The sequence below is a fragment of the Lampetra fluviatilis genome, chromosome 58, assembly GCF_964198595.1.
Source record: "Lampetra fluviatilis chromosome 58, kcLamFluv1.1, whole genome shotgun sequence".
Classification (NCBI taxonomy): Eukaryota; Metazoa; Chordata; class Hyperoartia; order Petromyzontiformes; family Petromyzontidae; genus Lampetra; species Lampetra fluviatilis.
Genome location: NC_136332.1, coordinates 7,135,673 through 7,162,826, shown reverse-complemented (window position 1 = coordinate 7,162,826; position 27,154 = coordinate 7,135,673). Strand labels below are relative to the sequence as shown.

At 52.4% G+C, this 27,154-nt stretch overlaps 1 protein-coding gene and 1 long non-coding RNA gene across 2 annotated transcripts in view; both read left to right on the top strand.

Annotated features, from left to right (window-relative positions):
* The window catches only part of LOC144950459 (uncharacterized), a 121,552-nt gene that overhangs the window by 30,843 nt on the left and 63,555 nt on the right, over positions 1-27,154 (top strand). The window lies entirely within an intron of this gene.
* The window catches only part of LOC144950457 (axin-1-like), a 61,140-nt gene that overhangs the window by 12,003 nt on the left and 21,983 nt on the right, over positions 1-27,154 (top strand). Inside the window, 3 exon segments of the mRNA XM_078880578.1 lie at positions 22,660-23,281; positions 23,283-23,563; positions 24,445-24,564. Of these exon segments, the coding sequence (XP_078736704.1) occupies positions 22,660-23,281; positions 23,283-23,563; positions 24,445-24,564 (1,023 nt within the window).

Below are 27,154 nucleotides of genomic sequence, written 5' to 3'. Positions count from 1 at the left end.
CAGGTGGAGTGAAGGAAGAGGAATGAACAATGTGAAGGAGGAGGAGCAGGTGGAGTGAAGGAAGAGGAATGAACAATGTGAAGGAGGAGGAGCAGGTGGAGTGAAGGAAGAGGAATGAACAATGTGAAGGAGGAGGAGCAGGTGGAGTGAAGGAAGAGGAATGAACAATGTGAAGGAGGAGGAGCAGGTGGTGCAGTGGAACGCTGTGTGCGTGCTGTGCGCTGCGAGGTGGCTGTCTGGAATCCCCCGTTCGTTCGTTGTCTCAACGTCGCTGCTTTGATTTCCTTCCCCTCGGAATTTGTTTCATGGCTCCCTTCAAACGGAAGGGAACAAACGAGAGACTTAATTGGCTCTGCGGCAACACACGAGGCGCGCGAAGGCTGTCAGCCGTGTGCGGTGTGGTGTGAGCTGTATGTGTGAGCGGTGTGGTGTGTGAGCGGTGTGGTGTGTGAGCGGTGTGGTGTGAGCGGTGTGCTGTGTGTGTGAGCGGTGTGTGTGTGAGCGGTGTGTGTGTGAGCCGTGTGCTGTGTGTGTGAGCGGTGTGTGTGTGTTGTGTGAGCGGTGTGTGTGTGTTGTGTGAGCGGTGTGTGTGTGAGCCGTGTGCTGTGTGTGTGAGCGGTGTGTGTGTGTTGTGTGAGCGGTGTGTGTGTGAGCCGTGTGCGGTTTGCTGTGTGTGTGAGCGGTGTGTGTAGTGTGAGTGATGTGGTGTGTGAGCGGTGTGCGGTGTGTGAGCGGTGTGGTGTATGAGCGGTGTGTGTGTGCGGTGTGAGCCGTGAGCGGTGTGTGTGTGGTGTGAGCCATGTGCGGTTTGTGAGCCGTGTGGGGTGGTGTGAGCGGTGTGGTGTGTGTGCTGTGTGTGCTGTGTGTGTGTGAGCTGTGTGTGTGTGCGGTGTGTGAGCTGTGTGTGTGTGCGGTGTGTGAGCTGTGTGTGTGTGTGAGCTGTGTGTGTGTGCTGTGTGTGTGTGAGCTGTGTGTGTGTGCGGTGTGTGTGTGAGCTGTGTGTGTGTGCGGTGTGTGTGTGTGTGCGGTGTGTGAGCTGTGTGTGTGTGCTGTGTGTGTGTGAGCTGTGTGTGTGTGCGGTGTGTGTGTGTGTGCGGTGTGTGAGCTGTGTGTGTGTGCTGTGTGTGTGTGAGCTGTGTGTGTGTGCGGTGTGTGTGTGTGTGCGGTGTGTGAGCTGTGTGTGTGTGCTGTGTGTGTGTGCGGTGTGTGTGTGTGCGGTGTGTGAGCTGTGTGTGTGTGCGGTGTGTGAGCTGTGTGTGTGTGCGGTGTGTGAGCTGTGTGTGTGTGCTGTGTGTGTGAGCTGTGTGTGTGTGCTGTGTGTGTGTGAGCTGTGTGTGTGTGCGGTGTGTGAGCTGTGTGTGTGTGCTGTGTGTGAGCTGTGTGTGTGTGGTGTGTGTGTGTGTGCGGTGTGAGCTGTGTGTGTGTGCTGTGTGTGTGTGAGCTGTGTGTGTGTGCGGTGTGTGTGTGTGCGGTGTGTGAGCTGTGTGTGTGTGCGGTGTGTGAGCCGTGTGTGTGTGCGGTGTGTGAGCTGTGTGTGTGTGCTGTGTGTGTGTGAGCTGTGTGTGTGTGCTGTGTGTGTGTGAGCTGTGTGTGTGTGCGGTGTGTGAGCTGTGTGTGTGTGCTGTGTGTGTGTGAGCTGTGTGTGTGTGTGCGGTGTGTGTGTGTGTGCGGTGTGTGAGCTGTGTGTGTGTGCTGTGTGTGTGTGAGCTGTGTGTGTGTGCGGTGTGTGAGCTGTGTGTGTGTGCGGTGTGTGAGCTGTGTGTGTGAGCTGTGTGTGTGTGCGGTGTGTGAGCTGTGTGTGTGTGAGCTGTGTGTGTGTGCGGTGTGTGAGCTGTGTGTGTGTGAGCTGTGTGTGTGTGAGCTGTGTGTGTGTGAGCTGTGTGTGTGTGCGGTGTGTGAGCTGTGTGTGTGTGCGGTGTGTGTGTGTGTGCGGTGTGTGAGCTGTGTGTGTGTGCGGTGTGTGAGCTGTGTGTGTGTGTGCGGTGTGTGTGCTGTGTGTGTGTGCGGTGTGTGAGCTGTGTGTGTGTGAGCTGTGTGTGTGTGAGCTGTGTGTGTGTGAGCTGTGTGTGTGTGAGCTGTGTGTGTGTGCGGTGTGTGAGCTGTGTGTGTGTGCGGTGTGTGTGTGTGTGCGGTGTGTGAGCTGTGTGTGTGCGGTGTGTGTGTGAGCTGTGTGTGTGTGTGCGGTGTGTGAGCTGTGTGTGTGTGTGCGGTGTGTGAGCTGTGTGTGTGTGCGGTGTGTGAGCTGTGTGTGTGTGCGGTGTGTGAGCTGTGTGTGTGTGCTGTGTGTGTGTGAGCTGTGTGTGTGTGTGTGCGGTGTGTGAGCTGTGTGTGTGTGCGGTGTGTGTGTGAGCTGTGTGTGTGTGCGGTGTGTGAGCCGTGTGTGTGTGTGCTGTGTGCTGTGTGTGTGTGCGGTGTGTGAGCTGTGTGTGTGTGCGGTGTGTGTGTGAGCTGTGTGTGTGTGCGGTGTGTGAGCTGTGTGTGTGCGGTGTGTGTGTGAGCTGTGTGTGTGTGCGGTGTGTGAGCTGTGTGTGTGTGCGGTGTGTGAGCTGTGTGTGTGTGCTGTGTGTGTGTGAGCTGTGTGTGTGTGCGGTGTGTGAGCTGTGTGTGTGAGCTGTGTGTGTGTGAGCTGTGTGTGTGTGCGGTGTGTGAGCCGTGTGCTTCGTACTCAATCCACATGGTGCCCCCCACACCAAGTCACGATTGGCCAGGGAGGGGACCCCCCCCACAATGCCCTCGGGCCCATGAATCAAGCGTGGCAGTGGGGGGCTCGTCGTCAGGGCCGCATTATTCAGTAGGCACAGTAGGCACTGTGGCCTAGGGCCTTCTCACCAACTCACCCACCCTCCCACCCACCCACCCACCCACCCACTCACTCACCAACCCACCAACCCACCCACCCACCCACTCACTCACCAACCCACCCACCCACCCACCCACTCACTCACCAACCCACCCACCCACCCACTCACCCACCCACCCACTCACCAACCCACCCACCCACCAACCCACCCACCCACTCACCAACCCACCCACCCACTCACCAACCCACCCACCACACTTCACCACCACCACCCACCCACCAACCCACCCACCCACCCACCCACCCACTCACCCACCCACTCACCCACCCACCCATCCACTCACCCACCCACCCACCCACTCACTCACCCACTCACCCACCCACCCACCCACCCACTCACCCACCCACTCACTCACCCACCCACTCACCCACCCACCCACTCACCCACCCACTCACTCACTCACCCACCCACGCACTCACCAACCCACCCACCCACTCACCAACCCACCCACCCACTCACCAACCCACCCACCCACTCACCAACCCACCCACCCACTCACCCACCCACCCACCCACTCACCCACCCACTCACCCACCCACCCACCCACCCACTCACTCACCAACCCACCCACCCACCCACTCACCCACCCACCAACCCACCCACCCACCAACCCACCCACCCACCCACCCACTCACTCACTCACTCACCCACCCACTCACCCACCCACCCACCCACTCACCCACTCACCCACCCACCCACTCACTCACTCACCCACCCACTCACCACCCACTCACCCACTCACTCACTCACCCACCCACGCACTCACCAACCCACCCACCCACTCACCAACCCACCCACCCACTCACCAACCCACCCACCCACTCACCCACCCACTCACCCACCCACTCACCAACCCACCCACCCACTCACTCACCAACCCACCCACCCACTCACCCACCCACCAACCCACCCACCCACCCACCCACTCACTCACTCACTCACTCACCCACCCACCCACCCACTCACTCACTCACCCACCCACTCACCCACTCACCCACCCACCCACCCACTCACCCACTCACCCACCCACTCACCCACCCACTCACCCACGCACTCACCAACCCACCCACCCACTCACCAACCCACCCACCCACTCACCAACCCACCCACCCAGTCACCCACCCACCCACCCACTCACCCACCCACCCACTCACCAACCCACCCACCCACTCACCAACCCACCCACCCACCCACCAACCCACCCACCCACTCACCAACCCACCCACCCACCCACCCACTCACCAACCCACCCACCCACCCACCAACCCACCCACCCACTCACCAACCCACCCACCCACCCACCAACCAACCCACCCACCCACCAACCAACCCACCCACCCACCAACCAACCCACCCACCCACCAACCAACCCACCCACCCACCAACCAACCCACCCACCCACCAACCAACCCACCCACCAACCAACCCACCCACCCACCCACCACCCACCCACCCACCAACCCACCCACCCACCAACCCACCCACCCACCAACCCACCCACCCACCCACCCACCCACTCACCCACCCACCCACCCACTCACCCACCCACCCACCCACCCACCCACTCACCCACCCACCCACTCACCCACCCACCCACCCACTCACCCACCCACTCACCCACCCACCCACCCACTCACCCACCCACCCACTCACCCACCCACCCACTCACTCACCCACGCACTCACCAACCCACCCACCCACTCACCAACCCACCCACCCACTCACCCACTCACCCACCCACTCACCCACTCACCCACCCACTCACCCACTCACCCACCCACTCACCAACCCACCCACCCACTCACTCACCAACCCACCCACCCACTCACCCACCCACCAACCCACCCACCCACCCACTCACTCACCCACCCACCCACTCACCCACCTACTCACCCACCCACTCACCCACCCACTCACTCACTCACTCACCCACGCACTCACCAACCCACCCACCCACTCACCAACCCACCCACCCACTCACCAACCCACCCACCCACTCACCCACCCACTCACCCACCCACTCACTCACCAACCCACCCACCCACTCACTCACTCACTCACCCACCCACCCACCCACCCACTCACCCACGCACCCACCCACTCACCCACGCACCCACGCACCCACTCACTCACCCACCCACTCACTCACCCACCCACTCACCCACCCACTCACTCACCCACCCACTCACTCACCCACCCACTCACTCACCCACCCACTCACTCACTCACCCACCCACTCACTCACCCACCCACTCACTCACCCACCCACTCACCCACCCACTCACTCACCCACCCACTCACTCACTCACCCACCCACTCACCCACCCACCCACCCACGCACGCACCCACTCACTCACTCACCCACCCACTCACTCACCCACCCACTCACTCACCCACCCACCCACCCACTCACTCACCCACCCACCCACTCACCCACCCACCCACTCACCCACTCACCCACCCACTCACTCATCCACTCACTCACCCACCCACTCACTCATCCACCCACTCACTCACTCATCCACCCACTCACTCACTCACCCACCCACCCACTCACTCACTCACCCACCCACCTACTCACCCACCCACCCATTGGCACCGAGACGAGGCGATCAAGAAGGCTGCTGGCTGTCTCTGTCGTAGGCCAATCCGTTTCTAAGACCATGGCGTAGTGAGCGACACGATTAGCAGAGCCAAGTTTGTTTGGGTGGTTTACCACAAGTGCCGGTGCAGATTTGATGCCTACTCCTTGGTTTTATAACGTAGGTAAAAATAAAATAAAACTAAATTAAATCACGACGTTTCGGGCGCAACACAAGCGTCCGTCATCATCGTGATTTAATTTAGATTTTTTTTATTTTTATTAAATGTTTTACTTTACCGAATAAAACCCAAGGAGTATGGATTCTTGCAGTCACCAAAACTTCATCAAATCTAAAATGTGATGCTTTTTTTGAGCATCTTAACACAACTCCTGTTTTCGTGCTAGAAAGGTTGATGCCTATTTCTTATTTTTTTTGCACACTCGTTTGTGTTTTTTGCGTGCAGCATTACGAGTGGTCAGAAATCCGGCATCCTCCCCCACTCTGGTATGGCCACAGAAAATAAAAAAGCGTTGAGTCCATCAGCTAATGGAACTCCATCATCACGCATCTTGCATGCGGTCACATTTAACTTGAATACGCGATCCATCATAAAGCTATATATGACCAACATTTACCCTGATTTAACCCTATAATTCCCCAATGTATATATTATATATGACCAACATTTACCCTGATTTAACCCTATAATTACCCAATGTATATATTATATATGACCAACATTTACCCTAATTTAACCCTATAATTACCCAATGTATATATTATATATGACCAACATTTACCCTGATTTAACCCTATAATTACCCAATGTATATATTATATATGACCAACATTTACCCTGATTTAACCCTATAATTCCCCAATGTATATATAATATATGACCAACATTTACCCTGATTTAACCCTATAATTACCCAATGTATATATAATATATGACCAACATTTACCCTGATTTAACCCTATAATTACCCAATGTATATATTATATATGACCAACATTTACCCCGATTTAACCCTATAATTACCCAATGCATATATATATTGAAATGATGTTAACAACTTAATGTAACTATCCGCCACGGATTATTAAATGTTAACTAAACTATAATTTGCAAATGTTACGTTACACAATAATTCGTGCACAACACAACGATCGCACGCCGTGCGTTGCTGTACTAGGCCCCAATCGGGCTCTGCCACATGCGAGAAAAACTAGGCCCCGATCGCCATCCACCCAAATCGTCATTCAAACAACTTTGTTGAATCTGCACCATGAAAAGTGAATTTAACACGGAGGCTTTGATGTAAGAATGAGTGGTTTAGTGAACTCCGTTGGGTGTCGCCACTGTTGTAAATGTTGCAGGTTCCACGTTGCTCTGTAAAACTAAACATCGTTACCCAAAATCCTCGACAAACAAACATTTTGGCTTCACCAACTCCGCGGCGTGCTGCGTCCTCACGGATGGCGACGGATTATAATTCAAGTATCCGGCCTTCGCGTGCGCAACGTACTCACCTCTCGGCACACCACGTGACTCCGAGCTGTGAGCACACGTGACCGTCTGGTACACCACTTGACCTAGGATTGTGAGCCCACGTGTTCGTCTGGTACACCACGTGACCCAGGATTGTGAGCCCACGTGTCCGTCTGGCACACCACGTGACCCAGGATTGTGAGCTCACGTTCAGTAGTTTAGTACTGGTAGGAACCTCCTGGTTACACCAGCCCCCACAGGGGATTATTGTGTCCGTCCGTCGTGCATACAAAAATGTGAGGGGTGGAGCTGGGTGGAGAGGGGAGGGTGGGGAGGGGAGGGTGGGGAGGGGCTGGGTGGGGAGGGTGGGGCTGGGGTGGGGGGTGGGAGGGGTGGGTCTGGGTGGGGAGGGGCTGGTCACCCCGTGGTGCCCTTATACAACTCAACGTTTAACCTACTCACGCCGGCTTGTGCCCGCCCTCACAGTCGGGCATATTTGCGGAATACACCACGCCGCCGTTGACCCTGGCCACTGACCGAGCAACTTAAACTTAACGCGATCTAACCCCCCCCAAAAAACAATTATGGATCCTATTTATCGCCGTGGGTTGGTGAGCGAGATTCCTCAAAAATATATTTTTTTTGCGATCGACATATTGGCCACCATAGGTTTGAAGTCTCGTGTTGATTGGGATGGAACCGGCCACACACGCTGGGCTTGAACTACCGAGTAACCAAAATGTTGCCGCGTGGGAGAGTGGTGTCGCTACCTGGTGGACAGGGCGCGGTACTGCAGCTAATGGGATGACTCCCCTACACGCACTCTCCTACCTCTCTCATCTCGCTCCACTCCCCTCCACGCACTCTCCTGCCTCTCCCCACTCATCTCACTCCACTCCCCTCCACGCACTCTCCTGCCTCCTCCCTCTCATCTCACTCCACTCCCCTCCACACACTCTCCTACCTCTCCCCTCTCATCTCGCTCCACTCCCCTCCACGCACTCTCCTACCTCTCCCCTCTCATCTCGCTCCACTCCCCTCCACGCACTCTCCTACCTCTCCCCTCTCATCTCACTCCACTCCCCTCCACGCACTCTCCTGCCTCCTCCCTCTCATCTCACTCCACTCCCCTCCACACACTCTCCTACCTCTCCCCTCTCATCTCGCTCCACTCCCCTCCACGCACTCTCCTGCCTCTCCCCACTCATCTCACTCCACTCCCCTCCACGCACTCTCCTGCCTCCTCCCTCTCATCTCACTCCACTCCCCTCCACACACTCTCCTACCTCTCCCTCTCATCTCGCTCCACTCCCCTCCACGCACTCTCCTGCCTCTCCCCACTCATCTCACTCCACTCCCCTCCACACACTCTCCTGCCTCTCCCCTCTCATCTCGCCCTACTCACCTCCATGCACTCTTCTGCCTCTCCCCTCTCATCTCGCTCTACTCCCCTCTACGCACTCTCCTGCCTCTCATCTCACTCCACTCCCCTCCACGCACTCTCCTGCCTCTCCCCTCTCATCTCACTCTACTCCCCTCCACGCACTCTCCTGCCTCTACCCTCTCATCTCACTCCACTCCCCTCCAAGCACTCTCCTACCTCTCCCCTCTCATCTCACCCTACTCACCTCCATGCACTCTTCTGCCTCTCCCCTCTCATCTCACTCTACTCCCCTCCACGCACTCTCCTACCTCTCCCCTCTCATCTCACTCCACTCCCCTCCACGCACTCTCCTACCTCTCCCCTCTCATCTCACTCCACTCCCCTCCAAGCACTCTCCTACCTCTCCCCTCTCATCTCACCCTACTCACCTCCATGCACTCTTCTGCCTCTCCCCTCTCATCTCACTCTACTCTCCTCCACGCACTCTCCTGCCTCTCCCCTCTCATCTCACTCTACTCCCCTCCACGCACTCTCCTACCTCTCATCTCACTCTACTCCCCTCCACGCACTCTCCTGCATCTCCCCTCTCATCTCACTCTACTCCCCTCCACGCACTCTCCTGCATCTCTCATCCCATCTCACTCTACTCCCCTCCACGCACTCTCCTGCCTCTCCCCTCTCATCTCACTCTAGTCCCCTCCACACACTCTCCTGCCTCTCCCCTCTCATCTCACTCTACTCCCCTCCACGCACTCTCCTACCTCTCATCTCACTCTACTCCCCTCCAAGCACTCTCCTACCTCTCATCTCACTCTACTCCCCTCCACGCACTCTCCTACCTCTCATCTCACTCTACTCCTCTCCACGCACTCTCCTACCTCTCTCATCTCACTCTACTCCCCTCCACGCACTCTCCTGCCTCTCCCCTCCCATCTCGCTCCACTCCCCTCCACGCTCTCTCCTACCTCTCATCTCTCATCTCACTCTACTTCCCTCCACGCACTCTCCTGCCTCTCCCCTTTCATCTCGCTCCACTCCCCTCCACGCACTCCCCTACCTCTCCCCTCTCATCTCACTCCACTCCCCTCAACGCACTCTCCTGCCTCTCCCATCCCATCTCACTCCACTCCCCTCCACGCACTCTCCTACATCCCATCCCACTCTACTCCCCTCCCTCCCATGCACACTCCGCTCCAGCAACCCAAAGCTTTTGTGGAATCCCCCCTCCCCCCCAGGCAACATTGGCTCAGCTGGAGGTCGTTTAATTAAAACAAATCAACTCGCTGCCCCTCCCCCTTCACCACCCCCCCACGTAGCACGACCCCCAAGCATACGTGGGGATGTCCTCATCCAGCAGTGGATAGAGCGAGTGACCCCCACACACAAGCGTGGGTAGATCCATATCTGATGTAACAGATGGCGTCACAGTGGGTAGGAGATGTTTACTACTTCGCCTGGTATACAGGAGGTCTTGGGTTCGATCCTGACTCTGACGCCTGCTGCTTTATATTCGGAGTTTGCGTGTCTCTCTTTCCGTGGTGAGATGTTAACTACTTCGCCTGGTACACAGGAGGTCTTGGGTTCGATCCTAACCCTGACACCTGCTGCTGTATATCTGGAGTTTGCAACTCTCTACGTGGTGAGATGTTAATTACCTCGCCTGGTACACAGGAGGTCTTGGGTTAGATCCTGACTCTGGCGCCTGCTGCTGTATATTTAGAGTTTGCGGTGTCTCTCTCCGTGATGAGACGTTAACTACCTCGCCTGGTACACAGGAGGTCTTGGGTTCGATCCTGACTCTGACGCCTGCTGCTGTATATTTGGAGTTTGCGGTGTCTCTCTCTCACTCCTCGTGGTCACGTGGATTTTTCTCCCGGTCCTCCGGGTTTTCCCCTCCGCATTTAGAATCAACAGCACGCGTTTCGCGTATTTGGCTGCTGTACATTTCCACGTGATCATGATGATGATAAGCCACTACGTCGGGCTAGCATTTCTGACAGCCAGATGGCTTCTGAACAAGAGCTACACAACTCAGTGAGGCCCTACCTGATTAAATAAAAAAATAGTTGATTTAAAGTTTTCGTGACTGCAGGGATTCATCTACTTGGTTCTTTCGGTAAAGTCACGTAGAATGGAGGTAATAAAATAATAAAAATAAAATATAATAAAATAATTCTCACGACGTTTCGGCCACAACGCAAGCAGCCGTCCTCAGGTGAAGAACAGGTCTGTCGGAAAGACGGCGTCTGAATGAGATGAAAGGAGATGAATCCCTGCAGTCACGAAAGCTTTAAATCGAAATTTCACCACCACACCATTCGTCAATTGGCACGGGCTAGCCGGCCTGTGCTGAACAGCAGATTCGGCTGCTTACTTGAGCTACACAAAGCAGCAGCAGTATCTTTGCTCCTTTCATCTCGTTCCGTCGCGGATGAATGGTCCTTAATCCAGGGTGCGTGAGTGACTGGGGGGAAGGGGTAACAAAGACAAAGATTCCTCGTATAGCCTTTGATAGAATGTTGTTGGGGGCAAGTGCCGTTGGCGACTGGCACCAATGAAGGCTGGAACAGCACACGAGTGGGCAGTGGGTGTCCCGACACCCTACGCCCGGCCGACTTTGTCTCCCCAGTGTTGATGTACACACACCGCATCAGGTACTCATTTGAGGTTGAGTCGACCTAGGGAACGAGGCCCAGGATCGGTTCAGATAATCGCAGGGTTGGTGGCGCATTGCAGCTCTAAGCACTGCGCGACCGCTCCACACAATGTTGAGTTATCATCTGTGGCCAGGTCACTTCTAAAAAAAAGAAGCTAAATAACTCAGTGGGCTTTGACTGCTCCGATTAGCACGGTTGGCTACGTACGGCGCGAAAGAAGTTCAACATACATACACGATATAAAACATTGCAATTCGTCACTAGTTCACTCCACAGGTGTTGTTTGAGAGTAAACTCACATATTCTTAGGTTTTTTCGGTAAAGTCACGTAGGTGAAAATGTAAAATGAATAAAAGTTAAATAAATATATAATAAAAATCACGACGTTTCGGAGGCAACACAAGCTTCCGTCTTCAGGTGGAACCGTCACAGTATTTGATACAGCAATCGTGCTGTGACGGTTCCACCTGAAGACGGAAGCTTGTGTTGCCTCCGAAACGTCGTGATTTTTATTTTATATTTATTTTACTTTTATTAATTTAAATTTTTCACCTACGTGACTTTACCGAAAAAACCTAAGAATACGAATCCTTGCAGTCACGAAAGCTTCAAATCTAGAAGTAAACTCACAATATTTACAATTGTAAGCTGCCCAACACACCCGTGTGCTGAATTAGTAACGAATTGGTACGTTCTGTTGACGTGCCAAACCTTACTAAATTGGCCGTGCCGGGTGGTGGCGATCTAACACAAAACAACCTAAACGATGGACAATTTTGGTCGCGAAAGCCTAAGTGTTTTAAACAGTATAAATATAACGTGGCAAGCAAGAGGTGCCAGAAATAAGTTCGGTACAGGCTTTATGTTAGTCTTAAGTGACAAACGCACAGATGGATGGGAAAAATGGCGGCGCAAAACACGTGGGAGGAAGAGGAGCCGGAATCAAGTTCAGGTGCAAGTGTAACGACGAGTTGACGCACTTTTCTTGAGATGGTGTCTTTATTGTAGAGACACGTCCACTTGGCACAGGCGGAGACCCCACTGCAACAGCCCCAGTCTCATCTCGGCCCCCACCCCCCCACCCCACGGCCCCCACCCCCCCACGGCCCCCCACCCCACGGACCCCCACCCCCCCACCCCACGGCCCCCCACCCCCCCACCCACGGCCCCCCACCCACCCCAAACTCCTCCCTCTTCACGCACCGCGACGCTGAGACCACGCCCCTTGCCGACTTCACACTGCGTGGTGAGTGAGTGAGTGGGTCAGTGAGTGGGTGGGTGGGTCAGTGAGTGGGTGGGTGGGTCAGTGAGTGGGTGGGTGGGTCAGTGAGTGAGTGGGTGGGTCAGTGAGTGAGTGGGTGGGTCAGTGAGTGAGTGGGGTGAGTGAGTGGGTGGGTGGCTGAGTGGGGGGTGAGTGGGTGAGTGCGTGGGGGGGGGCTGCCCCGACTCAGGCGAGGAGAGAGGCGAGGGGAGTGACCCCCAGTAGCCCGACGCGGCAGCAGCAGCAGGAGGAGACGCAGCGGCTGCTTGCGCGACCGTCTTCCCACCACTTCTTCGCCATGGCCATGTGGGACCGTCACAGCTCACATCGGCTGAAGGTACGGCGGGGTCTGGAAGAGCAGAGATTGGGTGGAGGAGGGAGTTGGTTGGGTGAGTAGACATGAGGTAGAGAGAGAGAGGGGGTAGAGAGGAGGGGTAGAGAGAGGGGGGTAGAGAGAGGGGGGTAGAGAGAGGGGGGGGGGGGTAGAGAGAGAGGGGGGGGTAGAGAGAGGGGGGGGGTAGAGAGGGGGGGAGTAGAGAGAGGGGGGGTAGAGAGAGGGGGGTAGAGAGAGGGGGGGGTAGAGAGAGGGGGGGGGGGGGTAGAGAGAGAGGGGGGGTAGAGAGAGGGGGGGGGGGGTAGAGAGGGGGGGGGTAGAGAGAGGGGGGGTAGAGAGGGATGGGGTAAGGAGAGCAGAGCGTGGAATCTTTCATTTAAAACCCGTACCCTACCCGAAATGAGTGACAAACGGCTACTCACCAGTGACTCATGGCCTACCCGTACCCGTACCCGGCCGCACCAGGGTCGCAAACAGGCCGGGTATCGGGTAGGGTACGGGTATCGGGTACCCGGTTGCTACCTCTGGTGGGAGCCCTTGGGACGGGGTCCCAGGGTCGCCGGACTGAACTCTGGCAGGCAGCAGCGAAAGTCGCCGTGACTCAGGTCGTTGTTCAGGAGTTCGATGCCAAATGTGGAGGCCTCCTGCTGCTGCCGCTGCTGCTGCTCGCCACGACGAGAGAGGGCTTCAGCAGAGAGAGAGGCCGAGAGTTCGTGTCGTGTCGCTGTTCCTCCTCCACTGCTGAAGGAGGGGGTGGTCCAGATGTATTGTGACCCCCCCCCCCCCCACACATTAATTAAATGAAGGGTTATTTAGAACAGAAATGAATATGCAAAGGACGAAACAATGTCATGGGTCAATTAATCGTGGGGTCACAAGACACCTGGACCACCTTGTACAGTGGTTTTACTCTGTGGTCCATAGTTTGGGTTTCAAAGGCCACAGTCGAACTCCTGTGTCTTTAATGAGGGTCTATGGGTCTCTATGCATCTCAATGTGTCTTTGTGTATCTCGATGAGTCTACATGGGATTACTATGTGGTTACATAGTTTGGATTGCATGACCACAATCGCATTACTGTGGCTTGTGTCTTCAATGTGTCTCTATGGGTCTCTATGTATCTCTATGGGTCTCTATGTATCTCGATGGGTCTCCTGTGTATCTCTATGGGTCTCTATGTATCTCCGGGTTAGAAATGTATTTATATGGGTATCTTTGGGTCCCTATGCATAGATATGTATCTCTATATGTCTTTGTGTATCTCTACGAGTCTCGGTATATCTCTATGGGTCTCTGTATATCTTTGTGAGTCTCTATGTATCTCCATGGGTCTCTATGTAGATATCTCGACGAATCTCCATGGGTTTACTCTGTGGTACATAGTTCGGGTTTCATGACCACAATCGCATGACCGTGGCTTGCGTTTACGGCGGAGATGTAATCACGCATCGGCCCGTTTGATGTCCTTATGCAGTGGTTGGTCACGATCACCCCAGTGTCTTCAATGATGAATGTCCTGGCGAGGAGACGCGCTCCATTAATTTAACGGTTTCCTTAGCACAGATTTACATTTTGAATTTTTTCGTAAAAAATAAAATGTTTTCGAACTCTTAGGTTTTTTTCGGTAAAGTCACGTAGGTAAAAAATTATAATAAAATAATAATGAATTAGAAGAACTCAATTAAATCACGACGTTTCGGAGGCAACACAAGTCTCCGTCTTCAGGTGGGACCGTCACAGCCACATTTACTGTATCAAGTGAAGAGAAATCCAGGAGATAAGATCTTAAATACTGGTTAAGGGGAGGGGGGAGGAGCTTATCTAAATGTGGCACAAACTTTTGTGAAACTCATCTTCTTGGTTCTTTCGGTAAAATCACGTAGAAGGGAAATAATACAAATAAAACATAATAAAATAATTCTCACGACGTTTCGGTCACAACCCAAGCAGCCGTCCTCAGGTGAAGAACAGGTCTGTCGGAAAGACAGCGTCTGAATGGGCACCACCAGGCTTGGCAGCGTATATTTAAGCTGGGTTGGAGGGGGAAGGGGCGCCTTGACAAAGGAATGCTTGCGTTGTGGCCGAAATGTCGTGAGAATTATTTTATGATGTTTTATTATTTTATTATTTCCCTTCTACGTGACTTTACCGAAAGAACCAAGAAGATGAATCCTGTAGTCACGAAAGCTTTAAATCGAAATTTAATGGAATTGATAGCTTGGAAGCATTTAGCGCGTGGCCCTTGAAAGTGCGGGGCCCGTAGCATATGTAGCTACTTTTGCTACGAGGATCACCCGGCATTACTCCTGACCCTCCACACAGTGCTGCTATACGCAAGACTACAATTACACTGGTCAACAAAAAAAAACACATTTTTTTCTGGCCTGGACTTTTGCAGCTGTTCTAGACTAATTTCAGGGTGCTGATTCCAAATCTGATCTCAGATTTGCTCTATCACATCTCATTTTTATGCTATCGGCATACCCCATTTTCATTGATTTTACCCGAAATGAACTCTGTCACTTATGATTGCAAGTTGTTGCGAGTCAGTGACTGCTTTAGTGTTAAAACATGGTGCTGTATTTTTAGGATAGTGTGTTCATAATATCATTTTATGTAGATATCCACATTTATTTAATATTTTTCCTCTGCAGTTTTGATTGAAAATGCAATATTTCATATCTCAAAAACCTGATGTGATAGACAAAAACTGATGCCAGATTTGGAATCAGCACCCACAATTACCTTACAACCGTTGGAATACCTTATGCCAGAAAAAGTGTGTTGACCAGTGTAATTCATGCGCCGCAAATGCAGTGCTAGTGATGCACGTGTTAAACTATTGACATTTTAAAAAATTAAAGCCACTGTGGTTTACGCACTCCTTCAAACGGAGGAGGAGGACTCCTTCAACGGAGGAGGAGAACAGCGACACCGCCCAAACTCTCTCCCGTTGCTCTTCCGTCGTGGCCGGCACACAACTTGACATCGACGCTATTAAATTTCGATTTAAAGCTTTCGTGACTGGCAGGAATTCATCTTCTTGGTTCTTTCGGTAAAGTCAAGTAGAGGGAAATAATAAAATAATAAAAATGAAAACATGATCAAATAATTCTCACAACGTTTCGGCCACAACGCAAGCAGCCGTTCTCAGGCGAAGAACAGGTCTGTCGGAAAGACAGTGTCTGAAACGTCGTGAGAATTGTATTTTATTATGTTTTATTTGTATTATTTTATTATTTCCCTTCTACGTGACTTTACGAAAGAACCAAGAAGATCGGCGCTATTCTCTCGAGCGCATTTGCCACGCGGTCGAACAGAACGTCCCTTCGTTTAGGCATCGGTACATTTCGGCGTTTTGTTCGCCCCGCAGTCTTCGTCTAGCTGATGACGACCTCTTGAAATCGTTAGTGTGCTCTGTGAAGAAGGGACGTTGCCCGAAACGTCACCTGTTGTGTTGTTTTTTTAAATCCTTTATATTAAGTTCACTTGCTTGCTTGCTCGTTTTTTAACCCACTTCCCGTGATCCAATCGAGCTGACATTTTGCACACAGACTCGTTGTGCGTGACAATTTATTTTCGTGAAAATTTTTTTCCAAAATTTTACACTTTTTAGGAAAAAATAAATTATATTTAATTACCAATTGCTTAATGGTGGCAGGCAATCATCTGACCCATAGGTGGCAGCCATCTCAAGCCAGAGGACGAGATGACTCTAGCCGCCACGCATATAAAGGATTTATAGTGAAGAACTTTGTTTTTACGGGTTCATTTTTTTGTGTCAGTGCCACGGCGTTCAATGACGTGAAACGTTGGTGAGTTGTTTGTTGTTATCCGGGCACCGCTGCCAAACGTAGCAGCAGCAGCGTCGTCGTCGTCGTCACAACGTTATTTTGTGGCATTTTCGTCAAGTGTCAGACTGCAGATTCCATTGCGTCGGTGTCTTTTCGTCCCACTGGCTTTGATAAAACCGAAACGTTTAGGCCACGACATCGTTATCAACTCACACCCGTCCACCAAGATTATCATTATCCGGTCATCAAACACTTTTAAGGGGACACACGTGACATTTTAGCAAGCGTTGCTTCAATGCGAGCAAACTACAGACTCGGTTTCGGACATTCAAGTGGCTCTCGTCGGCAGGTGGTGGTGTCAGGATTTTTCTTGAACCAATTCTGGTTGAAACGGACGAACGTAACAATAGAGCTAGCCGTACAATAGTGAGGCTGTTGGGGGGGGGAGGGGGTCACGTGCTGGTAGCGGGCAGCAGTGATGTGCTTCAAGCCAAAGATCCCTCCCGTATAGCCTCCACAGGCTGTCGGGGCAAGTGCTGTGAGCGAGTAGCAAGCTCTGAAGGCCAGCACCACGCCCGGCCGCCTTTGTCTCCCCAGCGGCGATGTTTTTACGCACAGCACCAGGTCAACTCATTTGAGGCTGAGTCGACCTAGGGGAGGCCCAGGGCCGGTTCGGATAATGATAATCGAACTCGGGTCGCCAGGTTCGCAGGCGCAAACGCGCTTAACCACTGCGGTCGAATCCACACACTCGCACACACACCCCACGCAAACACAGAGGAGGGGAGGGAGGTATGGATATTGGTGGTGGGGTAAGTTTGTGGAGCCCACAACGGCATCGTGAACCGGATGGACCGGTCCTGGCTGGAGCCAGAGCTTCTAAAACCCGCCTTTCATCTGTTTCATCTCCTCGGCAAGATGAAAGCCCTCTGTGCCAATGGGATTATTGTGTGTGTGCTTAACCCCTCCCTGAAACCCCTTGCCAGCGCCCCCCCCCCCTCTCTCCCCCCCCACCATCCTCTCTAGCCCTGCATGGGAGACGGGCAGACTCGGTGGGGACACGGGGGGGGGGGAGTGAAGGGGGGCCCCTGACGTACGACGCATCGACAAAACAAAAAATGTACGAAACCTCGTGTACGATATTTTTTATTTATGAGAAATATGTGTAACTTGGATAAGCCCTTGACATCGAACGGCGAGATGGCATCCCATTGGTGGTGGTAAAGAAATATAAACATCTATTGACGGGCTATACGATTGCTTAGGTACTGCAATCGGTTGGGAAGAGCTCAACTAAGGGGTCATCCATTTAGTAGGGAGGCAAAAATCTCCATCAACTTGCCCCCCCCCCCCATGTACCCACGCGTACTTTTTACACCCCCAGCCCCCCCACCTGCGTACGTTAACCTGACGCACCCCCCCCCCGAATCCTATAGAACGGCTGATATTTAATCCACGCAGAAACGATCAAGGATTAATCATATTAACGCAGACCTGGTCTTCACCTGAGGACGGCTGCTTGCGTTGTGGCCGAAACGTCGTGAAAATTGTATTTTATTATGTTTTATTTTTATTATTTTATTACTTCCCTTCTACGTGATGACTTTACCGAAAGAACCAAGAAGATGAATCCCTGCAGTCACGAAAGCTTTAAATCGAAATTTATCTGAACTCATTTGAAGGCCAATGTAGACAAATTGTTATCGAGGCTTCACCACACCCCCCCCCCGTTTCCTATACGTTCATTGTCAGTAGACCCCCCCCCCCCCAATACGCAAGCTACGCATTTGGGTTACCCCCCCACACCCTCTCCCCTCCACTCAATGGATGGCCCCTTACTGGACTCGGTTGCCTCCTTGCGTGTGGGTTTTTTTTGTGATGAGGGGCCGTCCATAAATGACGTCACGCACCTGGGGGGCGGGTGGTCAGACATTTGTGACGATGTGTGACCAGGGTGGGGGGGAGGTTTGAGAAATGTGACGTCACATCAAAATGCGCAACTTTAAATAAATATAGACAACACGTTCCACTTAATTAAATAGACTTTTTAATAAATGTGTTCTACAGCATCAGAGTGCAGCGCCATATTAAATACGCACTACAATGACAATAGTTTAAAGCGATTTGAAGCATGTTTTATATTTTTTGGGGGGGGGAGGGGGGGGCAGAGCTTTGTGACGTCGTATATGATGGGGGGCAGAGCTTTGTGACGTCATATATGATGGGGGGGGGGGGTCTGAGTTTTTGTGACGCCGTGTGAAGAAGAGGGGGGGGGGTAAAAAATCGTCCAAAATCGCGTGACGTCATTTATGGACGGTCCCTAAGGGGCACGGAGGGTGACACACAGGGACTGAATCGCTCTTCAATGCGGTAGAGAGAGGGAGGGGGTAGAGGACAGCTGATTAAGGGGGTTGACAGCTGCGAGTTTTTCTATTCGCTCACAAACAACAACATCATCATCTTAGTTCTTTCGGTAAAGTCACGTAAAAGGGAAATAATAAAATAATAAAAAGAAAACATTATACAATTCTTACGATGTTTCGGCCACAACGCAAGCAGATTATTATTTTATTATTTCCCTTCTACGGTTCTTCAGCGAAAGAACCAAGAAGATTAATCTTTAAATCGAAAGAAAAAACGCACTTGGCCCTGCAGCGCGTCGAGGCTTTAGGGGGCACTTTCACCTTTGCCTGTGTGGAGGAGGAGGGGGGAGGGGCGGTTGCTTAGAGGCCTCGCGGGCGATCGAGCGGCGTTTGCGTCCTCCACCACAACCACCACCACCACCACAACTACAACAACCACAACAACAAACCCAGTACGTGTCTACTCGCTTATAAATGATGATTGTTATTGTTGCTATTATTGTTGTTGTTAAACGATATAAAATCTAGAGCTTGTTCCCCTCTCGCCGTGTGTTGTACTCGCGCTGAGGCCTACACGTTCGGGCCCTGAGGCTCGCCAGCAAAAATCGCCGGGGTTATCGATAACAAATCGATAACAAATCGATAGCAAATCGATCTCTAACGCGTGTTTGTCTCTGTGTGTTGCCAAGTTAGTGGGGAGCGGTGGTGCCGCGGTTAGCGCGCTGCGCTCACGGCCACCACCGGTAACGTTCCTGGGCCTCCTCCCCTAGGTCGACTCAGCCTCAAATGAGTACCTGGTGCGCTGTGTGGTCAACATCGTCACTGGGGGAGACAAAGGCGGCCGGGCGTGCTTGTGGTCCCCCCTCTGTGTGTGCCACAGTTCCGGTAGCCTTCATAGCTTGCTGCTCGCTAACACCACTTGCCCCTACAGCTAACATGTTACAGGCTACACGAGGGGGGGGGGGGGAATCTTTGCGTGTTTATTTTACGTCTTCGTTAACAAGTTTCATCATTTGTCGCGGGTAATCATCATTGTTGTTGTTTTAGGTGACGCCTTTGCTGGCAATGTGGGGAGGAACGCGTTGCGTGTGGACTCGCTCGCTCGCTCGCTCCCTACAAACACTTTTACGAGCGTGTGCGTGACAAATGTTGTTGTTGTTGTTGTTGTTTATTAGTTGTTATTGTTGTTGTTACAGCAAGTGTACACATTGTGTACAGTTCGATTCAAATGTGGAAGTGCTCTGGGACGGGTGTGCAAATTAACGCGTTCACCGCGATGATGATGATGGTGGTGGTTGTTGTTGTTGTTGTCGGATTTGCATTGCGTACACAGTAACAATGGGTCATGTTTACTTTGAACCTCATTTGCCAGTAAAAATATGATAATTGTTTTTTTACCCTTCTATCTGGCATCAAAACTGACACCTTATTACAAGGAGTCATGTTTGCATAGACCACAATACCTGCAGTCATAATGCAAACAAAAAACATAACTCTGATAATATATGCACTGTCCTTGAAGTTGATAAGGAAAGCTGTCTCGGGTGTGGACCAATCAACTTCAAGGACAGTGCACATTATCAGAGTTGTGTTTTTTGTTTGCATTATGACTGCAGGTATTGTGGTCTATGCAAACATGACTCCTTGTAATAAGGTGTCAGTTTTGTTGCCAGATAGAAGGGTAAAAAACTATTATCAATGGGTCATGTTTATCGTTAGTTTACTATAAACACGCTTCTGGGAGCAGGTAACAATTATTAACATTGTGGATTCATTACGTACATATACGTTGCTATAAACACGCCACATGCCAAACTATACGGCTTGTTAGGATAGGATAACGTTTCGGGCAATATCCCTACTCCAGAGCAGGAAGTCGTTTATTCGCCTTTTGAAGAGTTTTGTTCAACTAAATCGGTGTCAACAAACGCGATTCGTTGTTCGTAGTGCTCGCACAAACAATGGAAACGCTGTCTCGTACCTTTAAAACAATTGGGCTGATGTAAAAAAATACACAGAATGTGTACAGTACACAGGATAGTAAGATATCACAACGTGGGAGCTACTCACGATTATTGTGACCGAGTGAGTTTATGTCGCCCGATGTGTTTCGAGTACAGATTTATCGTTGTGTTCTGTTATTAAGCCCTTCTTGGAGATGTTAACTACCTCGCCTGGTACACAGGAGGTCGTGGGTTCGATCCTGACCCTGAAACCTGCAGCTGTATATTTGGAATTTGCGTCTCTCTCTCTCCGTGGTGAGATGTTAACTACCTCGCCTGGTATACAGGAGGTCGTGGGTTCAATCTCGACCCTGATGCCTGCTGCTGTATATTTGGAATTTGCGTCTCTCTCTCCATGGTGAGATGTTAACTACCTCGCCTGGTATACAGGAGGTCGTGGGTTCGATCTCGACCCTGACGCCTGCTGTATATTTGGAGTTTGCGTGTCTCTCTCCGTGGTGAGATGTTAACTACCTTGTCTGGTATGCAGGAGGTCATGGTTTGACCCCGACCCTAATGCTTGCAGTATAGTTTGAGTTTGCATTTTCCCTCTCTCTCCCCCTGTGGTCGCGTGGATTTTTCTCCGGGTCCTCCGGTTTTTCCCCTCCACATTTAGACTCAACATCACGCGTTTAGAGTATTTGGCCAGCAAGGAATGTTCACGTGATAAGCCACTTCGTTGAGATATCAATTTTGGCCAGTTCGCTTCTGAAAAAATAGTTATTATAGCTCAGTGGGCCTTACCTGGTAAAAAAAACATAGTTGCATTTTTAGTTTTGTTATGAAGCATTGTTCGCGGATTTGAGTTGAGCAATTTTTGTCTGAATCTTGTGTTGATATTGTGTTGATAATTGTTTTCTTCCTAGGTTTTTTTTGCCCAATTCAGCAATTGTTTCTTGCTGTGGTTGTCCCACCTGATGACGGGCGCTTGTGTTGCGCCCGAAACGTCGTGATTTAATTTATTTTGTTTTATACCTACGTGACTTTACCGAAAGAACCAAAGAGTAATTGTATTCTTGCATATCATAAAATGTTAAGTAGCTATGTGCCAGTTTAGAGGTCTGCTAGGCACGTTGAGAGGACTTCACGGGGAGAGAGTTTGTGTATTTTTTTTACTATTCTTGGATTACTACATGGTCCAAAGTTTGCGTTGCATGGCCACAAATGTGTCTTTCATTTATCATTTATGAGCGAGATGTGAGCATTGGCCTGTTAGTGTTCTGATGGGGTTAATGGTTACACCAGAGTTTGAGATGTTTGAGTCTGGAATGAGGTGTTCATTTTGGACATCCGCATTTTTCCACCCTTCTGATTATGGGTGAGCTTCTAAGTTGCATACATTATGCTTCTACAATGTATGTGTGTATGTTGAACCTCTTTCGCACTGTATGTAGCTAACCGTACTAATTCAGAATCAGAATATTTATACTGCAGGAGGAATCCGATGAGCTATGAAGCGCTTTCTTTTCACATGTTCAGTAGGGACACGGGGTAAGAATGTTACAGCAACAATCGATAACTAAGTAATTGGAGGTTCGGCTGGATTCTTGTGCAGGGAAGTTGAGTTTTCAGGTCTATACGGCGTACAGCCGTTTCAATGCGAGAAAGCGCATTTTTTCGTCTGTTTGTGTTTCTCCCTTGTGATGGGACTTTGTAGGATGAACGTTGAGATTTATGAGGGCACGGGGTGACCAGTAAGGTCGGAATTGGTCTGTAATAAGGTAGGGCACTGATAAGCAGTTGACGGGTATGATGATAGCTGGCGCCAAACTGTGCCACACACCCTCCCGCATGGCCTTGTGGGAGCCCTCTGTATCGACAAAGTTATTTAAAAGTTATTTTATTTCAGGTTTTCTTCCGGTAAAAAGGTTGACGATTTCATGAGTTTAATTGTTCATGTGTTCGCATTTGTCCGGTCAAAATAGACGGTGCCGCCGCCGCCACCACCGACGGCCAGCCCATAACGTCGCGATGGACAAGAAAGGCCACGCGTTGTCCGTCACGGCCTTCCCACTGGACGCCGAGGGGAACCTGATGGAGGACGCTCCCAGGCCGCCGGTGCCCGGCAAGGAAGACCGCCCCCGCGCCGGCTGCCGCATCGCCGCCTCCAAACCCTCGGCGGGCAACGGAGCGTCCGCGGCCGCCGCCGAGCGCGCCGCCGCGGGTGCCAAGTGGTGCACGCCGCGACGGCACGACTACGACCTGGGCTTCGAGCCCGAGGGCAGCGCCAGCGCCGCGGCGCCGTACGCCCGCTGCGGCGAGACGCTGCCGGCGCTGCTGGGCGACCCGGACGGCGCGCACCTCCTGCGCGCGTTCCTGCACGAGCGCGGCCTCGTCGACCTGGTCGACTTCTGGTTCGCGTGCAAGGGCCTGCGTAAGCAGCCGCGCGCACGCACCGCCCGCGCCGCCCGCGCCATTTACAAGCGCTACGTGGCGGACGTGGGCGGCGTGGTGGCGTCCCGCCTCAAGCCGTCGACGCGCTCCGCCGTGCGGGAGGCCGTGCTGGCGCAAGCGGCGGGTGGCGCCGGCGGAGGCGATTGCGGAGCAGGCGGGGGGGGGGGAGGCAGCGTTTGACCGGGCGCAGGGCGAGGTGCAGCGCTGCCTGGAGGAGGCGGCGTACCCGGCGTTCCTGCGCTCGGACGCGTACCTGCGCCACGCGCTTGCGGAAAGTGCCGGCGGCAAGGATCACGGGAAGGTGGTGCTGCTGGTTCGGCCGCCAAACGATGCTGCGCAGGAGGAGCAGCAGCAGCAGCAGGAGGAGGAGGCAGCAGCGCCGGTTGGGACAGAGTGGACGGAACGTGGTTTTGGTGGGCTGTTGCAGTCGGAGCCGTAAGTCTGACCCAGCGATCAGAATCACGATCTTTATTTAGACTGCGGGAGGAATCCGATGAGCTATGAAGCTCTTTTTCACGTATGTCCAGTGTGGGCGGGTCAGCAAGGCGATGATTTGGTGGTGGAGATTTCGACTGGCACTTCTCACGATGCAGATTATGAAATCATAGTCCTGCTTCTCGTCTTCATCATCATCATCATCGGCCATGATCAATCCACTGCTGGATGAAGTGCTCCCTAAGCCATCTCCATCTTTCAAGGTCTTGGGATGTTACAATCCATGCAGTTCCTGTACACGAGCAGATTTTATCCCTGCAGTGGACGTAGTCTCGTAAGCGTTTTCCTCCTTTGGCCGTCATTACGTCATTAGTCTCAACAACATTCCATCATCATCCCTTCTACCAACGCAAGCTGAATGTTTTTAATTTCATCACGCAGCCGATGTCATGGTTATAAGTGTGATTGAGCAAATTGATGATTGGCAATTTAACAGTGGGATTTCCCCCACTCATTGCTCTCAAATAAAATGCAATTGCTCTGAGGAGCAAGTTGAATTTCACCGCTGGTGGAACGGCCACTGGGCGTTTCGGTGGATACGGTTCGTATACTCCTCGAATGAAATTAATTTCTATTGAGAACTTCTCAATGAATAATGAATAGCACTTTTTCTAAGATTTGGTATGGACCTCCAGTAGGTTAACTCGGCCTAAAACGATCATTTGCGGCCCACTTGCGCTGGGGAGACCTAGGTTGCCATATATGCGACACCTCCTCACCTAGCTTCCCGGGCTTAACAGTTTCTCGCGAACAGCACTTGCCCCGATAGCCCATGTACGGGGGGGGGGATCTTTCTCTCTTGTGTATCTGTGCGTTTGCAGACTGTCCGTGGCGACGTCGTGCCGGTACGACCCGGCAAACAGCGTCAACGACAGCGAGTGCGCCGCGTCGAGCGGAGGCACCGCCACGGACGATGGCGCCTCCGTGGCCGATAGCGCCAGGTGAGCGCCGGCCAAGCCCACGTGATGATCGCCCCGACCCACCGGTTCCTCATTCCGGCACAGTCACAATCGCCCCGATTCGCCGGGTTCCTGTCTCTGGCGGTCTGGTTATAATCTCCCCGATCTGCCCAGGTCCTTCCGCTTGGCACGGTTATGAACTTGCAGATCGACTGGGCAGCACGGTGGTGAGATGTTAACTCCCTCGCCTGGTATGCATGAGGTTGAGGGTTCGATCCCGACCCTGACGCCTGCCGTATATTTGGAGTTACGTATCTCTCCCTCTCTCATCATCACCACGGTGGTGAGATGTTAACTCCCTCGCCTGGTATTAAATGGTATTAAATGAGTACCTGGTGTGGTGTGTAAACATCGCCAGTGGCGTGGTGCTGGCCACCCACCCCCTCTTGTGCCGTGCCGGCCTTCATAGGTGCTCGGTAACAGTCTGTTAAGGCTATATGGGGGATCTTTGTCTTTTTTTGTTGAACTTCTTTCACACCGTACGTAGCCAACCGCGCTTATTGGAGGTGCGGGGTGAGGACAACAAACCAAGCACAAAGAGAGATTCTGAAATAAATTAGTTTTCAATTTAGATTTTAGAAGTTGCAGTGGCTTCCTAAAATTGTTGCCACATGTGCGTGGATTTTCTATGGGTACACACGTCAAGAGATGGGAGTGTTCGTTTCTAACTTTTACAGAACGTTGCGTTTCTCCATTACCAGGTGTCCGATCCGATCGGATGGCCGGTATAGCAGTTGGATTGAATCCATCTGTGCGGAGCTCTGCCACCCGTATTTTAGTTTGCCACGGAAAAGTATTTGCGTTCGGCACGGAAAGTATTTGCGTTCACCGGGAAATGTATTTGCTTTCACAGGGAAATTGATTTGCGTTCACCGCGGAACGGATTTTCGTTCACCGCGGAACGCATTTGCCTTTCCGAAACATTGGCCCAAGTTTCAGCGGACCACTGAGGAGGCGGGGTCGGGGGGGGGGGGCGAATTGTTACGTTTAGCAGTGAGCTCGTCCGGCCACGCGGCGTGGGCTAAATGGTCGGCGAGCGTGTGACGTAGGAGAGACGAGCGAATAACGGCGAGGGGAATCTTGAACTGGAGCGGAGGAGCAGCCGACAGAAAAACCCGCGCAATATTTACCGCGGAGGGAAATGAAACGTCTTCAAAATGCAGCCCGCGTTGGCTTGGCCAAGCGAAGTAAGAAATGTGGAACGATAGCACGGCTGTGCGGTGAATGGACAGTTGTGTGTGTGGGACAAGATGATTGTGGTGTGCGATGTGCCTCAGAATCGGGAACAATTATGCCTGCAAGTACAGCAGCTTTGCCAGCTCGTTATAGAATTCCCAAAAACGCAATCGTAATTGTCCCGTGGTGGTGCGTGCAGATGCTTGTGGCATGCGGTTAGACGTTCGTGATGTGTGGTTAACGGACGCGTTGTTGTTAGCAGACACTGATGGGATCTGATTGTTGAGATGCGCCGGTGTGGTTCGTTAGACTCTTACGGTGCGCGGTCATCAGAGGCTTGCGCACAGTGGCGGCACTGCCTGCCTGCCGCCGCTGCCGCCGCTCGGCATATTTACACGCGGGATTAGATGGCTCCTCCGTGCGTCCGGCCGTAACCGTGACCCCGGCAGCCACGCGAGGGAGGGAGCGCCACCCTCCCTCCCTCCCTCGCACCACCGTTCCCTCCTCCTCTGGACGAGCTCTGGCTCACTCGTCAGCGCTGCCGGGCAAAACCAGTTGCCACGGAGCTCGTGTCGGGGCCTGTCCCCAATGGGAAGACCCCCCCCCAGGGGCCTCCCTCCCCGCCTCCGGCTGCTGCGTGCGGGAAGCGAGCGTCGTCCGACGTTCGCGTCGTCGTCATCGTGCCGCGCATGTCGCCCGGAAGATGCGGCGGTAACGTGGACCGTGTGTGGGTTCGCCTTGGCGCCGTCTCTCCGATGCACTTGTCGCTTGCGCCGCTCGGCGTGTCGTGCCGAGGGGGTCAGCAGTGGATCTTCTCCGTGGCTCACGTTCCCTCTCGGCGTTGCTGCCGAGGTTGATTGTCCAGTTGACGCGATTCTAGGTTGCGCCTTTAAGGCTGCCGTTTCATTTCACTGTTTGAATGCTTGGGGAATTGTCACGTGACGTGATTCTAAAGGGGAATATAAATTCGATTTTCAATGCTCCGTTGAGCAATGGATCTCAGTGCCGTTGGTGACGTTTTTGAGGACTTTCGAACGATGTACGTTTGTATGTCTGTCGTGGTGTACAGCAGTGTAGCGTATAATAGTGTAATGTATAGTAGTGTAGTGTGTTGTGTATAGTAGTGCAGTGTGTAGTAGTATGTATTTAGAACTTTTTCGCACCGTAAGTAGCCAGCCGTGCTAATCGTATCATCGTGGTGTACAGCAGTGTAGCGTGTATAGTAGTGTAACGTATAATAGTGTAATGTATAGTAGTGTAGTGTGTTGTGTATAGTAGTGCAGTGTGTAGTAGTATGTATTTAGAACTTTTTCGCACCGTGCTAATCGGAGGTGCGGATGTGTCGGGTGTCTTTTTGGGGTTCGTTTGCCCAACTCGTCACAATAAGGAGTTGACC